Consider the following 15,221-nt stretch of genomic DNA (forward strand, 5'->3'; position numbering starts at 1 on the left):
AGCAGGGACGGCACTGATTGGACGGTGATTCGCCAACATTGTCTTGAGGGAGAGTCTGGGTGAGACGAGTCCCTTTTATTCCTGGGGAGGTACCCTGTTGGATCGGACAGTTCTCACAGGCCAAACTAGGCAATCTCTGACAACCCCTGGATTGCATTCGAGATCGATGAGAGGGATGCCCTGAAAGCGTTTGTACGACCTAGGTCCGGGTAGGACTGTTCCTGAGGGAACCGATCGATCTATTTTTAATTCCTTGCGAGGATATGTTATTTCGGGTGCGTACAAAGTGGCTTGGTTTGGGACCTGTACTCTTGGTCACGGCGAGACGAGCCGTTTCTCATTAACGATAGGTGTCAAGTGGAAGTGTCGAGATCCACCCTACAATATGGGGCCAAAAAGCCAAAATAAATGATTTTAGCCCTTATATCTAATTCATCGAAATTCCGTCCAATAAAATGGACGAATTATTATTGGGAGGATATTGGTGTGAGGTGGATGATCACGACATAGCATGCATATATTGCACTTGTGGAAGTGGATTCTCACATTTGAGTTACAAACATCATGCATCATCAACATTATGCACATATGATTAATTGTGGTTATGATATTTGTTTATGAAATGTATGTTGATATATTATTGATATGCGTGTTATTATTTGGGGTTATGATCCCCACTTATGTGTTAATTAATTATAGTCATGATATTTTGTTGATGAATGATATATTGATAAAAGGTGAATTATGATATTGATGGGAATAAGTGTTGTTTACATTATCTAGGTTGATTAGATAATTGTTTATGAAAATAATTGATGAGTCTGGTTATATTACTCATGTGAATTAGATAATTGTTTATGAGAACAATTGATGAGTTTGGTTATATTACTCCTGTAAATTGGATAATTGTTTACGAGAACAACTGATGACTTATAATGTAATATGTTATATATATATGAAATGTTTTTCATGTCTAAGTGTAATATTCTGAGTAAGTCCACGCCGTCAATGAATTTATGTGCATTAGATGTCGTACTCTCCCTATTTCTCTTGTTTTTCTATTGCTTGCTTTTCGGACGTGTGCTCGTCAGGTAGACATCTTTGCTCGGATTTGGAGCTACCCGTCCATGATGTTCCAAGAGGGGGCATGAGGAGAGGTTGCACCCTAGCTTTGGAGTTAGCCACTAGGAGTTGCTTATCATTTTGGGACTTTTGAAAACAAGGACGACTTCAACTTGTTCATGTCTTTGTTTAGTGTCTGTTGGCGATGATAATATTCTTGCCATTTCTTTTTGGATTTTGTATATGTTAGTGGCGATGTAGTTTCCGCCTTTGTTGACTTAGTTTGTATGAACTAAAGATGACTTAACCGTTTATATGCATTGTGTTATTCAGGAAATTGTGAATCAGGTTAAGTTATCATTCGATAATGATAAGTTGATTTTCCGCATTTGAGTTACTTAAAGTGATGTCCCGGAAAAGGAAGGTTTTAAAAGGAAACAATTTTATGCATCACCATTTCAAAAAAAAATTTACCCATTTTTTCGCAATGTTTTTTAGAAGTATTTTTCGGGGCGTTACAACTACCTTTTTCAAAAGCAAAACATATGCCTTGAGTTTTTTAAAAGATAAATATATCATGTCCAAACTATGATGTATTATATAGGTTATACTTTGTTAAGGTAAAATCTTGCCACAACTAACCTATTTTCATCCCTATGTAATATTATGAAGGATTACTTCCAATAAATCAATTGAATATACCCAGTGAGATATGTTCTAATAATGTAAGGTTTTATTAGATTCCAACGTATCGTTCTTGACTAAATTCAAATGTTCAATTCTTGAAAATGATACTTGTGTTAGGATGAATAATCACTCAACTCAATAAGAATCTCTTCATTATATATAAGATGAGAGATATTTTTAGTTATATAAATAATCAATTGAAAATATCAAAGATCAGTTCAAAAAATGAAAATAAATAAAAATCAATTCATTTTGAATTTAGTTATACGGAGAACTCACAGTTTCCAGTAAAAATAAAGACAAGATGAGTGTCCCATTAAAATAAAATGAGCATATTTTAAAGGGAAAATGCATAACCCCATAAACTTTATGTATTTCGAAAGTAATGAACTATTTTTTTCTTTTTAATTATCACTTAAACTATATTTACTGCTGAATTGATCCTAACATACAAATGATGTTAAATTACTAATAAACTATCAAATAATTGTTATCATCATACTCACAATACTATAACAATCCATGTTAGCCAATGTCTAATGGTAGGATACTACTGTCAAAATATAAATTGATTGAAAATACATGAAAAGTAAATTTTAAAATTAAAAAAGACAATACAATAATATTAATATATAAAATTAAAATTAAATAATAATACATAATAATCGAGGTCAAAACAAAATATTAGTTACATTTTACTAATTTGACATTATTTTTATGGAAAAATCAATTTATCAACCATTAAAATTTAATAGAAATAAAAAATTCACATTATAAAGTTTATAAGTTTTATTATGGATTTTTTCCCATTTTTTATAATAAAATAACATCGACCAAAATCACTTTCCTTAATCTCACCGAAGTCAAATTTAGCAAAGTAGGAAAAATGATAATTAAAAATCTCCCTAAGGTGGCAGTTGCACATGTATTAAAACCATATTGTCGTAGCACATATTAAAAATTGTGTAATATGATGCAGGTATTAATATTTATATTTATAAATATGTTATGTTTATTATAATTAGCATGTTGAGAGATTGTGTTAGTCAATTTGTTTTCTTATTATTTGTAACATGTAATTTACATGTTAAATATAGTAATTTTGTTAGATATTGTAGTTTACAAGTGAATATATTGGATTTGGGTAATTGTTCAATCTTATTTTTAAAAAATTGAACCTTCAAATAATTGAATAACTTGCAATATTTACTATTTTGCCATTATAGGGAGATTTTCTTTTTTACATTTCAAGTACATCATCATTATTAACTCTTAGATAAATATATTCCATATAAATGTTTGATGGTGTATTCAATAATATAAAAAAAAATTACATTATTGATACACATAAAGTAAACTCTTTATTCAATTTCAACCCTTTTATGACCATGTTTTTATATATTTCACATGCATTCAATTATTGTAATATTATTGTATATATATTATATTTTAGTATTATGTATTAATGTGTGTTCTTTGTTTGTGCTTAATCAAATATAATTATTGTTACAATATTACTAAGGTATGATATTGTATATTATGCTTTTGCATTGAATGATGAATTTATCCTTCATACTTTATAGATTCAAAAGTTGTAAAAACATTGCTTAAAAAATAATAAAGGCTAGTAACCCTTTCAAATATAAAAGCTTACCTTGATTTAAAGAGGGCAAGTTAGAATATAAAAATTAAGCTTGTTCAATTAAAAATTTACTTATTAGTCATGTTTTAACTTTATATAGTAATATAGATATAGATATACTAACGTGTTGTCAGATATTTTGTATATACTAACCTACCTTATTATTTTCTTGTATTGAGTATTTAATTTTTATATATTTTAGTTTGGAGTATTATATTATAATTTTTTTATTGAGTGTATGTGATATCATAACTTTTGTGATAAAAAATGAAAATGAATTATAATATTATTAAAAACTATAATAATAGTTTAATATTCTTACTGGTAGTAAATTCCTCTAACTTTTGTTAAATGTCATTAATATACTTTTTAACCATGATATTTTTTCATGTGATGATGTGGGTGAAAATATTATAAATTATACTTAATTATAATAACAAAATAATATAAGTGAAGATTATACCTACTTATAATATGTTTTGAGTTTATAAATGAAAAAAATATATATATATATATATATATTTATAATAAAAAAATTTATATTATTACTACATTATCATTTCATTAATTTTCAATATTGTCATTGTTACTGCTTAGATATTATTCAAATGTGGATTAGTATCTAGTTCAACCATTATTTCATATATTCAATTCATTGGCCATTGTTTCTACAACGAACTTTTTCTTCCCTTTCTCTTCTCTGTGTTCCTTTCACTCACTTCACGCATTTATATATTCCTTCAATTTCATTCTCTCTCTCAACACTTATATACTTCTTCTCTGTCTAAACTTTCACATATTCCAATCCCTTCCTTTGATCTCCTTTTCCTTCTCTCAATTCTTTCACTTTGATCTTCTTCTAATGCATAATTAGTGTTTGTTTGTTTCCTCAACAACACTGAAAAAATCATAGTAATCCCGTGTAACCTTATTGATCCTCTATATACTCATAAAATTTCCATTTTTCTGTGTTTAGAGGCTCACACAACTCGACCCAGTTCATAATTTTTTGTCTTTTCTTGTTCTATCATTGGAAAATCGAAAAAAGAGAAGATTTTTGAATCTGGGTCTTCTCTCTTTGTTTTTCTCAGTCAAACGATATTTTCCTTCGTTTTCTAACTGGGTGAGTGAAGTTACTTTGTTAAGTAGAAAATGCTAGGGACTACTCTTCAGTTTGGGGGTGTTCATGGTGATGAACAGTTTTACATTCCTGTAAAAGGAATGAAAAATCAGAATCAGCGTAAACAAGCTCAGAGAAAACAGAATGATGAAACTGAGTTTGCAGATTCACCTTCAAAGACAAAGCTTGTTGCTTCTGAGAATAATAATAATAATCCTAATGAGTCTTTGAAGAAACCATCTTCAGGGAATTTAGAACCTTCTAGTAACACTGAAAGGTTCCTGGAGTCCACAACTCCAATTGTCCCAGCTCAGTATTTCTCTAAGGTTGATGATCTCTTCTGCTCTTTATGTAATTATTATTATGCAATTGGATTATCTTTGTAAGTGGTGATTTTTACTTTGTTGGACTTGTTGATTACATCTACCTCCATTTACTGTAGTTTGTCATGTTTTCAATATGTAACTTTTCATTGAATGTTTGTTAGGGAAATTCAATTGCATCTAGGTTGGCATTGTAGAATCATGAGTTGTCAAATATTTATTAAATACTTAGGGAACATTTTGGAAGAGCTTATAGAGAGTTTATTTGGGCTTATGTTATTATATAACACTTAAGCATGTGTTTGAAAAAACATATAAAATAGTTCATGATCTTCCTATAGTATCATTTTAGCTTAGTTCAATAAGCTAAAAAGAGCTTATGGAAAGTCTTAAGCTCTTTTATAAGCACTTATTAAATAATTTCTTAATTATTTGCTTATTGATATTTAGAATTTTTATTATCATCATATGATTAATGACTTGTTTTTTGTGTGACTTGTGAATGTAGACAACAATGAGAGGTTTGAAGACTTGTGATGTTGAGTATCAATCTTACTTTGATCTGAATGATCTATGGGAATCTTTTAAGGAGTGGAGTGCATATGGAGCAGGAGTCCCCTTGCTACTTGATCAAGAAGAATCTGTTGTTCAGTATTATGTTCCCTATTTGTCGGCTATTCAACTATATGGTCAATCATCTCAGAAGCCAAATGTTAAGCCGAGGTATTGGCATTTTGAATGTAGAACCATGCTTTTATATGTGCTTAAGAATTCATAACTTTGAGACATCACTATGTAATGTTTGTGTTGTACTATGGTAATATGGTTAAATTGCTAAATATATGGTATATTTGGGTAACTTTGCAACCAATTGGTTTGACTTTTCATGAACATTAATGTCTTTTTTGTTGGTCTCAATATATTGAAATTTAAGTATTTTTTTCTTATTTCCCCTTTCCCACTCTGACTACTGATTCCTTTATCTGGTCAATTTGGTTCTGTATTTGTGAATTTACATTCTTTTTATATCCATAAGATGTTAAACTCATTGTGCCTATTTTTATGCAAATAATAAAATTATAATATTTACTGAAGAACATGCTATTCTGCTTTAGTTTGTGACCTGGTCTGATTTTCTTGTTTCATTAGGTACACTGAAGATAGTGATGGAGATTACTACAGAGACTCAAGTAGTGATGGAAGCAGTGATTATGAATTAGGAAAAAGGAATGAACCCTTTACAGCACAAAGTAGTAAATATCGAGCAGGCGATGTTTCGTTTCAAATGAGCAGGTTACCAGTACATGATAAAAACAACATAATGCAAGATGGGTTTTCTAGTGATGACAGTGAAACTGGGAATCCTCAATATCTCCTTTTTGAATATTTTGATCAAGATCCTCCGTATAGCCGTGAGCCGTTGTGTGATAAGGTTAGTAATGATCTTCATTATTGTGTGGCTAATTATCACTTATTTTAACTTTTAAACATTCCATCTGATATTTTGTTATGTTTGGACAGATAATAGATCTTGCACGCCATTATCCTAGCCTCAAGTCGTTGAGAAGCTGTGATTTATTGCCATCGAGTTGGATGTCTGTGGCATGGTGAGAATAACGTAATCCATTGCTTTAGTAATGGATTTTTGTGTTAATTAACATTCTTTAATGGTGTCTTCTAGGTATCCTATATATCGAATACCTACAGGCCCGACATTAAAAGATTTAGATGCCTGCTTCCTTACATACCATACTCTACACACACCCCAGTCAGGTAAAGATGGAACTTTATGCCTATTTATGACCTGCAGTGGCATTGCAATTCTTGTTTATCAAGATTTTCCATTCCTTTGGACCCATTAATGTAAGATGTACTCATTCATTTTAAATTATTTCCTCTTATCCCCTTTAGTATATGCCAAGAACAAAAAGAAAAGCGAAAGTTTTAAAAAAATCCGGGTCATAGAATGTGAAAGATGGGCATATACTCAAATGGAATTTCATTTGACCTTGTCATTTTCTGATTTATGTGCCTATATGTTTATTTAAATGAATACTGTAAGTTATGACGAATAATGTGTTCATGTTTGTGTTTGCATACGCAACGGGAAATGAACTAATAGAGATTGTCTTAGTCATATTTCTTCTGTCTGGTTAGAGTATCAGGAGAATTTCTTTTCTTTTTTTGTGTCAAATTATATGCAGCTCAATTTGAGAATATCTATACTATTTGGATTCTCTGTAGCTACACAGGTTGGTTTTTCTTCTTAGTACTCAAGTATGACAAATGTTTCAACTAAATTATGTGCTCTGACCTTTGTACTGCTAGTCAGTTCTGCACTCGAAGTCTAACTTATTTAAGACATTTTAGACTTCAAGCTAGTATGGAGCTTATTATATTAGCTTATTTTTAGTGTGATTCTTCCTTTTTTTCATTCCCGATATCCTATCATCATTACTAGGGCTTCTAACGGTCTCCACCACATATGCCCAGACCATCTAAGGCGCGACTCTACCATGTTTTGTACTATAAGAACTATCCCAACTTTCTCTCTAATGTATTCATTATTAATCCTATCTTGTCTAGTGTGTCTAAATATCCAATGCAACAATTTCATCTCGCTACATTGAGGCTATTCTCTTGTTGATATTTTACCGTTCAATATTCAGTCTCATAATATTGTGCGGCTTATAGTTGTATAATGTACAGTAAAAAATACTTTATTTTTATTCCATTAAGTAAAAATAAAAAAAATAAAAAAATTGATTCTAATAACAATAGTTATTATTTTATCTCAGTTGTTACATAGAAGTAAAGACTTCTTGCAAAAATCTAAAAGGTAATTGCAGTTTGTGTGCAATGTCACTTATTTATTTTGAAGTTTCTTTTGATTACTTATTGCAGGAAATGGATCTACACAGGCTCCAATTGTGGTTTATCCTAGTGAGATAGATGGCATACCAAAGATTTCCTTACCAACTTTTGCTATGGCTTCCTATAAGCTAAAGGGATCTATTTGGATGCAAAATGGAGATAGTGAGAATCAAGTAGCAAATTCTCTCTTACAGGCTGCAGATAAGTGGTTAAGTCTGCTTCAGGTGTATCATCATGATTACCAGTTCTTTATATCGAACGGCACATACCGAACTAGATGATATGTAATTCCATTCCTTACTACGATATTAGCCTACAATTTCTGTGTTCATTGCTCCATGCAAACTTGGTTTAGTCCATCCATCTTTAGAGATTTTCTGATGGTGTTGATACTACTACTGAGAATGTGGATTCCTGTTATATTAAATGCTTAAGCAGCACAAAAGGTGAGACTTCTAAAGTGAAAATAATAGAAGGAAAAAAAGTTGCTTTATATGCAAAAAAACAAAAAGAAAAGGAAAGTGTTGCATAAGTGGAAGGTCTTAATGGAAAGGGAGGAGCTAAATATACAGCAAAACTGGCCAGTGCTACAAGTTCCACATTGAATATCATCCAAGCTTTTTGAGTTCAATAATGGTTGAGTCTTTAGACTTAAATATTTACTGATCTATATATGTTGGATTTTCTGTATACAGGGTACAGTTTTTGTTTTATGTCATTTACTATCTTGATGAAAATCTTGTTAGTGTTGTGAGATAAAGAGGAAACTAGAGTACTGTGCAATGTTTTAATAGTTCAAGTATTTAACGCTTAAAATGTTAATTGTTAGCTCTAATGTTTGTAAGAATGTGCATGAATAGAGATGGTGGCATTGTTTAGTGACATTAGAAGGGCTGGTGGTAACATGAGCACTAGCTTATATGTTTGAATATTTGTGGTAAAACCAAAGGAGAACCCAACCCAAATTAGGTGGGAGAGGGAGACTCCTAACATTGCTACGTTTTAAGGGTCGACATTCATGACAGGTTTCTTTCAATGGATGTTGACGAGATGATAATCATTTTTTTGTCAGCTCCACTCAACTATTAGTATCTAACAATATATCTTAATCCAGTCAATAGATAGTTCTTTCTGTAACACAAATGTCAATGAAAAACATCAATTATTAGGATTTAAGTATACGAGGAGAACTCAATTCAAAAGAATAGTCTACTAGGTAGAAAACCCTCATGACTTAAATATTACGTTAAATGAATTTAAATATTTCAACCTTTTCGGATTCCTCTCAGCATTTTCTTACATAATTTTCTCTTGAAGGAAAATGAACATTGTTTAAATTTACGAAATGCGTGGTTCTAATTGCTATTACTTAAACATGTTCCTGCAGCCAACTGAAATTATTTTCTTGTTGTATTGTCACATATGTTGAAGATAAGCAAAAATATGCTGTTGGACTCAAGTGAATTTCTTGTACTTTGCATGTTTGGGTTATACTTTGTTTGTACTCAATCAAAATAGATTTACATTCCTCCAAGAGGATGTAAAATGGACACTCATGGAATAGTTCGTGTATATAAATAATAATTGGATAAATAAAATAAAATAAAACAAAAACGAAATATAAAAAAATCGTTTGAGAAATAAAAAACATGAGAACCGGTAATGAATGTGGTGATAGTTATGGTGTCATTGAGGTGATGACATTGGGGAAATGGTAAATGAATAGTGATGGTCAAAACATTGTTGAGACGATGATAACCGAAGATGATAAGTGGAACCTTATACCATTTAACCAACCCGTTGTTGGTTATGTTTCAAAATAGTTGTAAAAGTGCTAGTAATATAGTTGATCTTGTGTCTCTTAAAATCTAATAACTTATCATTTAAACTATTAAATTTCAAGATTTGATGAATATGGATTTGGAGGTGACCATAAACCATATTTGGAGAGAAAAGAACTTTTGTTATTGTTCTTTTCTAGAACACAAAAGTATGGAACGGTAGCTGGTCGGTTGCAGATGGTGAAGAGGAGGAAGAGCGTGAGTGTAGCAGGATGATGTGGAAGAGCTGGCCCCGCCGGGGGAGGTACCTGAAAAGGTTCTCCGACGATCAAGTCAGTATATGAACTTGGGTGAAGTATATGAGAATATCAGAATATGAAGGGAGAGAGCAATATAGTAAGTAATGCTAGAGAGTAGAATGATTAGAATACTTCCTGTTGGTAGAGACTTCTATTTATAAGGGGGAGAGTTGACTTTGGGCTTTTGGCAGGTAGCGTAGTACGTAGCCGACCAAGAGTATTGTCGGGGGCTGCTTTTTCCGTGTCAGGCGGTCTGCCAGGACCGTACTCTACGCTACCTTGTCTTTTAGCCTGTGGCCGGTTTGGTAGCCGTTTTGCAGTCCTCCTGTCGTATTGGCAGGTGGATTGGTGAGGTACGAATGGCGTGCCAGGGATTGTCTCCAGGGTCAACTCTTGTGGGCCAACCACGCGAGATCTACCTCGGCGACCAAGCATGTGGGCCTTGGGATCGCCGGGTAGGAACAGTTGCCCCCAGTCTGCCAGGATGTTGGGCGAGCATGTTGGGAGACTCTAGACGAGCCTCACATGACTTGGATTACTTCATGGTGGAACAGTTGCCCTTAGTTTGTCAGGATGCTGGGCGAGCATGTTGGGAGACTCTAATGATCTTCAAACGACCTCCTCCTAGGCGATCCAACTATATGAGATTTGGTAAATTGAGATTGAAAGGCGTTGTTCTGAGTTCGCCAGGACGCTGGGCGAGCACTGTTAGAGACGTCCCTCGACCTGGTGATTGCCTAATTGGGCGAGTTGGTCTAACTTTAGCAACTAGATGTTCTTCTTGCTTGAGATTTTGTGTGACGTGTCTCTTTGGTTCTTCGCAACACGTGGCATGTATTAATGACCTTGGGTAATGTATCCGTTGGGGTGAGACGTTTCATCATTACATGTCGTGGCCCTTGATGTCCGCCAAACTTAGTCGTGACGTGGGAGTGACTGTTGGTTATTCGAGTGCCAGCACGTGGCATGACCTTTGATTTGCGCCGAATTTTCCTTGTTTTTTGGGTTTCCGTTGGATTGCACTCGAGTGTTTTCCTACGGTCCTGATGAGGACGGGGATGGGCCTGGCCACGGGGCCCATGGCTCAGGTTTTTCTATAAATAGAGAACACCTCGTGGCTTTTCCTCTTTTACGTGTTTCTATCCTTCTTGAATATTCTCCGCGATTTTCACTCCCAGCGTGTTCTTCTTCGTGATTCTCCTCCTTTTCAACTTCTTCCAACTTCCTCTAATCCAGGTAACACTCGTTTCTCATGGTTTACAAATGTGATTATGAGTCTGATTCTGATGTGGAGATCCTTCCTGGACCTCCACCGTGTTTCCAAAAATCGTCGCACTCATCTTATGCATTGGTGGAGGTTCCCGAGCCGTTGTGCATCGTCCCCCCTCCTCCCAAAGGTGGAGGTTCAGGGTTCCAATGGAGAGGTGCCAATGATTATCTGGCATCATTGCGTGCCAAGTACGGGTCTATTTTGAGCGACAACTCTGAGTCTGAGTGTGCGTATGATGACTCTTGTGATGGCAGGTTCATGACGATGAGGACATATAAGGCCAAGGCCCCTCAACTGTCTATTCATGCGGAGATGGCCGGGGAGGACTCCCGCTACTGGTGGGTCGATAGGGAGGTGCTTGGTACTCCTAGCACGTTCCCCTACGGGACTCCCCTCAATGTTCATGTGGCCAAAAAGTCTTTTCATGGTTTCAAGATCAGCGCCCTTAGGTCGGGGGAAAGGGTCTGCTACAACTTTGCAGAGGAGAAGAGTGATAAGTACACCTTCTTCCGCTATGAGGCGTACTGTCGGCGTTTGGGGCTTCGCCTCCCCCTGGAGGAATGGGACGTGCAAGTCCTGGAGCATTTGCGAATCGCTCATAGTCAACTGACCCCCAACTCCTGGGGGTTCATCCGAGCCTTTGAGATCATGTGCAAGGCGGCGGACATCCCTTGCACATTAAAGTTATTCTTCTAGATGTTCCGCGTCGGCCATCGCACCAATACTAACGAAGACAAAGAGGGTCGCCATGGATGGACATGTCTCCAATCTCGGCCCAGGCGGGGGTTGTTTACGCCATTTTCATCAAATGAGAAGAAGTGGAAAGGCAGATACTTTAGGGTGAATGTCAAGAAGGCATTCAACTCCTGGTGTTTTAGCAAATCTGGTGCGCCGCGATTTCCTTTCTCATGGAATGGGGACATCCATCAACGTCCTTCCAAGGGTTTTCTAGTGGAGAACGAAGATTTGTCTCCTGAAGAGGTGAAAACCGCCGAGGCTATGACCTATTGGATATATGATGGAGGACTTCTCCCTTGCTCGGCGATCCACGATGGGGGTGGAGCTTTAGTAGATTTTGTTGGTGGGTGGGCCGGTCGCTGATTGTCTTTATTGTTTGATTTATACATCTCCTTATCTTTTTACTGATGGTTATTTTTCTTTGTGCAGTCAAGCTAAAATCCAAGATGAGTGAGAAATTGATGAGGAGCATGCGGTTGAAGAGGGCCGCCGACCTAGTTAAGAAAGATGTTGCTGCTTCCAAACGTCAGAGGACGAGATCCCCCGTGCCTCAGCCTATTTAGGGGTCTCCCAGCTGGACAACTGTGCAGCCAACTTCAGAGAGGGCGGGTCGCTCTGCTAGGGAGTCGTCTCTTCCTGAGCAGCCTGAAGACCTAGTGGACTAGGAGTTGGCTCAAAGGGCTTCTGATCCGCCTTTTGCTGCATCTACCGAAGCGGTTCCTCTCGCTGCTCCTACTGAAACTTCTCTATCTGCATCGACGAGGGTAGAAGAGACCGCCAGTATGGCAGCGACCCCTTCCCCTGAGCAAGAAGCTGGAGTGGACGTTGATCGCCCCGCCAATCCAAGCAGGAAGAAAAGTTCCAGGGGTAGTCAAGATCAGCTCTCCTCTGTCTGTGTCCCCAAAGTGATTGACCAGGCGCTTATGAACGCCCAGACCAAGGAGGCCTTTGACAAGTTATCCTTGCCCATTATGCTGCAGCATGTGAAGGGGAGTGCTGTCCTCATTGCCTCCGTCCAGAAGTACCTGGAGACTGAAGGGGTCTTAGAGTCACGGATCGCGGATAGTGCAGTGGCGAAAATTCGGGCTCTGCATGAGGCGGAGAAGCAGAAGATGACTGATCTTCATTCCGCAGAAAAGGAGGAGCTGGTCAAGCTGGGCGAGGTCGCTGAGGTTCAGGTAGCGGACTTGTCAGCCCGTGTGGGGTCTCTTGAGAGTGACAAGATCAAGCTTACTGCCCAGGTGATGGAGTCTGAGGGGGCGGTCCGTGCTAAAGAACAAGCGCTCCAGCGGCGGGATATTGAGATTCGTCATGTGAAAGAGGAGGCTGCGGTTTTGAATGCCCGTGTTGATGCTGCCGAGCAAGAAAAAATTGCACTCCTTGCGCAGGCGCAGGCGTTGGGGGAGGAAAAGGCGTCTCTGGAAACCCGGGTTCGGGAGCTGGAGGTGGGGCAGGCAGTTATCGAAGCTGAAAATGTGCAGCTGGAGAAGCTTGTGGGCGAAGCCGCTATAGAGGCGTGGGAGAGTGCCCAGGCCCAGCTGGCGCTGGCTTTTCCAAGCACTGATTGGACTTGGATGCAGCTGGGTGCCTATGTGGAAGATGGGCGCCTACTAGCAGCTAATGAAAACGGCGATCCAACTTCGTTGCCTTTTCCTAGTCAAGATGGGGGGAATATGTAATCTTTTCTTTTTTAGTATCTTGTAATAGTTTTTCTTGAATGAATAGATTTTGCGATTTGCCTTTGTTTAAATTCTGTATTACGTAATGACTTTGTACAATTGCCAAACGATTTGTCTTAAACAACTTTGAATGTTTGATGGAATCAATGCTGGATTTGATCACCTTTAGTGTATATGGTGAAGTGGGGAAGTGATCCTGTTTTGGGCGGGCAAGTGTACTAGGGAAGGGGGGCGAAAACCAGCCCCTTGGGTGATTGTGAAAAAACAACGAGTGGGAAGTAATCCGCGCCTCGGGTCGGTGATTGCACCAGGCAAGGGGGGCGAAAACTGGCCCCTTGGGTAATTGTGAAAAAACCACGAGTGGGAAGTAATCCTCGCCTCGGGCGGGTGATGGCACCAGGCAAGGAGGCGAAAACCGGCCCCTTGGGTGATTGTGAAAACCGCGAGCGGGAAGTGATCCGCGCCTCGGGTCGGTGATTGCACCAGGCAAGGGGGCGAAAACTGGCCCCTTGGGTGATTGTGAAAAAACCACGAGTGAGAAGTAATCCTCGCCTCAGGCGGGTGATGGCACCAGGCAAGAGGGGCGAAAACCGGCCCCTTGGGTGATTGTGAAAAAACCACGAGTGGGAAGTAATCCTCACCTCGGGCGGGTGATGGCACCAGGCAAGGGGGCGAAAACCGGCCCCTTGGGTGATTGTGAAAACCGCGAGGGGGAAGTGATCCGTGCCTCAGGCGAGTGATTGCACCAGGCAAGGGGGGCGAAAACCGGCCCCTTGGTTGAATATGGAAACCACGAGTAGGGAGTAATCCTTCAAAACAACACAGTATAATACCTCGTTATCATATATATTTGAAAAAGATTATAAAAGGACGACCAACCGCGTATGGGGTTGTCAGTTAGGCATAAAATAACCAGAGGTTGGCGGCGTTCCAAGTCCTTGGGATGTCTTTCCCTGCCAAATCCTGAAGTTTATAAGCCCTTTTGCCGATCTTGCTGGTTATACGGTAAGGTCCTTCCCAGTTAGGTCCCAACTTGCCCTTTACCCATCCTATATCGGCTCTCCTTAATACCAAAGTTCCTTCATCAAACTGGCGGGGAACGACCGAAGAGTTAAACTTCGTCGCGGTTTTCTTTTTGATGATTTTTTCCCTCAAACGAGCCCTTTCCTGTATCTCTTCCACTTCGTCAAGGTTGTTTCTTAGGAGAGATTGATTGCCACCCTCGTCGAACTGAAGTGTTCGCTAGGTCGGTTCTCCTATCTCGACCGGGATCATGGCCTCTGCGCCGTATGTTAAGTTGAATGGTGACTCACCGGTTGTAGAATCGGGAGTGGTCCGGTACGCCCATAGTACGTGATGGAGTTGGTCTGGCCAATTTCCTTTCGATTCGTCCATCCTCTTCTTTATACATTTTAAGATGACCTTGTTTGCTGCCTCGGCCTGCCCATTAGTTTGTGGATGCTCCACTGAAGTGAAGTGTTGTTTAATGCGGAGGCCTGACAACAATTCTTGGAACTTTCGATCAGCAAACTGAGTGTCGTTATCAGTTACTATGGCGGATGGGATACCGAAACGAGTGATTATGTTTCGCCAAGTGAATTTTTGGATATTCGCTGAGGTGATGGTAGCCAAAGCTTTTGCCTCTATCCACTTGGTGAAATAATCTATGACGACTATCAAAAACTTCAATTGCCCCGTTGCTTGAGGGAAAGGTCCCAGAATGTCCATACCCTATATGCAGAAAGG

General features: G+C 37.9%; 1 protein-coding gene across 3 annotated transcripts; it reads left to right on the plus strand.

Moving 5' to 3' along the window:
* LOC109347721 lies at positions 4,068-9,873 on the plus strand. Of its 3 annotated transcripts, none has more exons than XR_002107636.1 (7): positions 4,068-4,837; positions 5,343-5,557; positions 5,984-6,266; positions 6,356-6,441; positions 6,516-6,607; positions 7,739-8,114; positions 9,862-9,873. XR_002107636.1 is itself a non-coding variant. In XM_019587741.1 (7 exons), exons 1-6 carry the CDS (start codon positions 4,544-4,546, stop codon positions 7,987-7,989), a joined length of 1,221 nt encoding a protein of 406 aa, XP_019443286.1. In that variant the 5' UTR covers positions 4,068-4,543; the 3' UTR covers positions 7,990-8,005; positions 8,252-8,530. The 3 variants fall into 3 exon arrangements, 2 of the variants coding, with proteins under 2 accessions (XP_019443286.1, XP_019443285.1); XM_019587741.1 differs by lacking the exon at positions 9,862-9,873 and adding an exon at positions 8,252-8,530 and having other exon boundaries at positions 7,739-8,005; XM_019587740.1 differs by lacking the exon at positions 9,862-9,873 and having other exon boundaries at positions 7,739-8,530.

The sequence above is a fragment of the Lupinus angustifolius genome, chromosome LG05, assembly GCF_001865875.1.
Source record: "Lupinus angustifolius cultivar Tanjil chromosome LG05, LupAngTanjil_v1.0, whole genome shotgun sequence".
Lineage (NCBI taxonomy): Eukaryota > Viridiplantae > Streptophyta > Magnoliopsida > Fabales > Fabaceae > Lupinus > Lupinus angustifolius.

Coding starts and splice junctions, on each gene's coding strand:
- LOC109347721 (XM_019587740.1), top strand. CDS start 4,544: ATGCTAGGGACTACTCTTCAGTTTGGGGGTGTTCATGGTGATGAACAG. Junction 5,558..5,983: donor AAGCCAAATGTTAAGCCGAG/GTATTGGCATTT, acceptor TTGTTTCATTAG/GTACACTGAAGATAGTGATG. Junction 6,608..7,738: donor TCTACACACACCCCAGTCAG/GTAAAGATGGAA, acceptor TACTTATTGCAG/GAAATGGATCTACACAGGCT.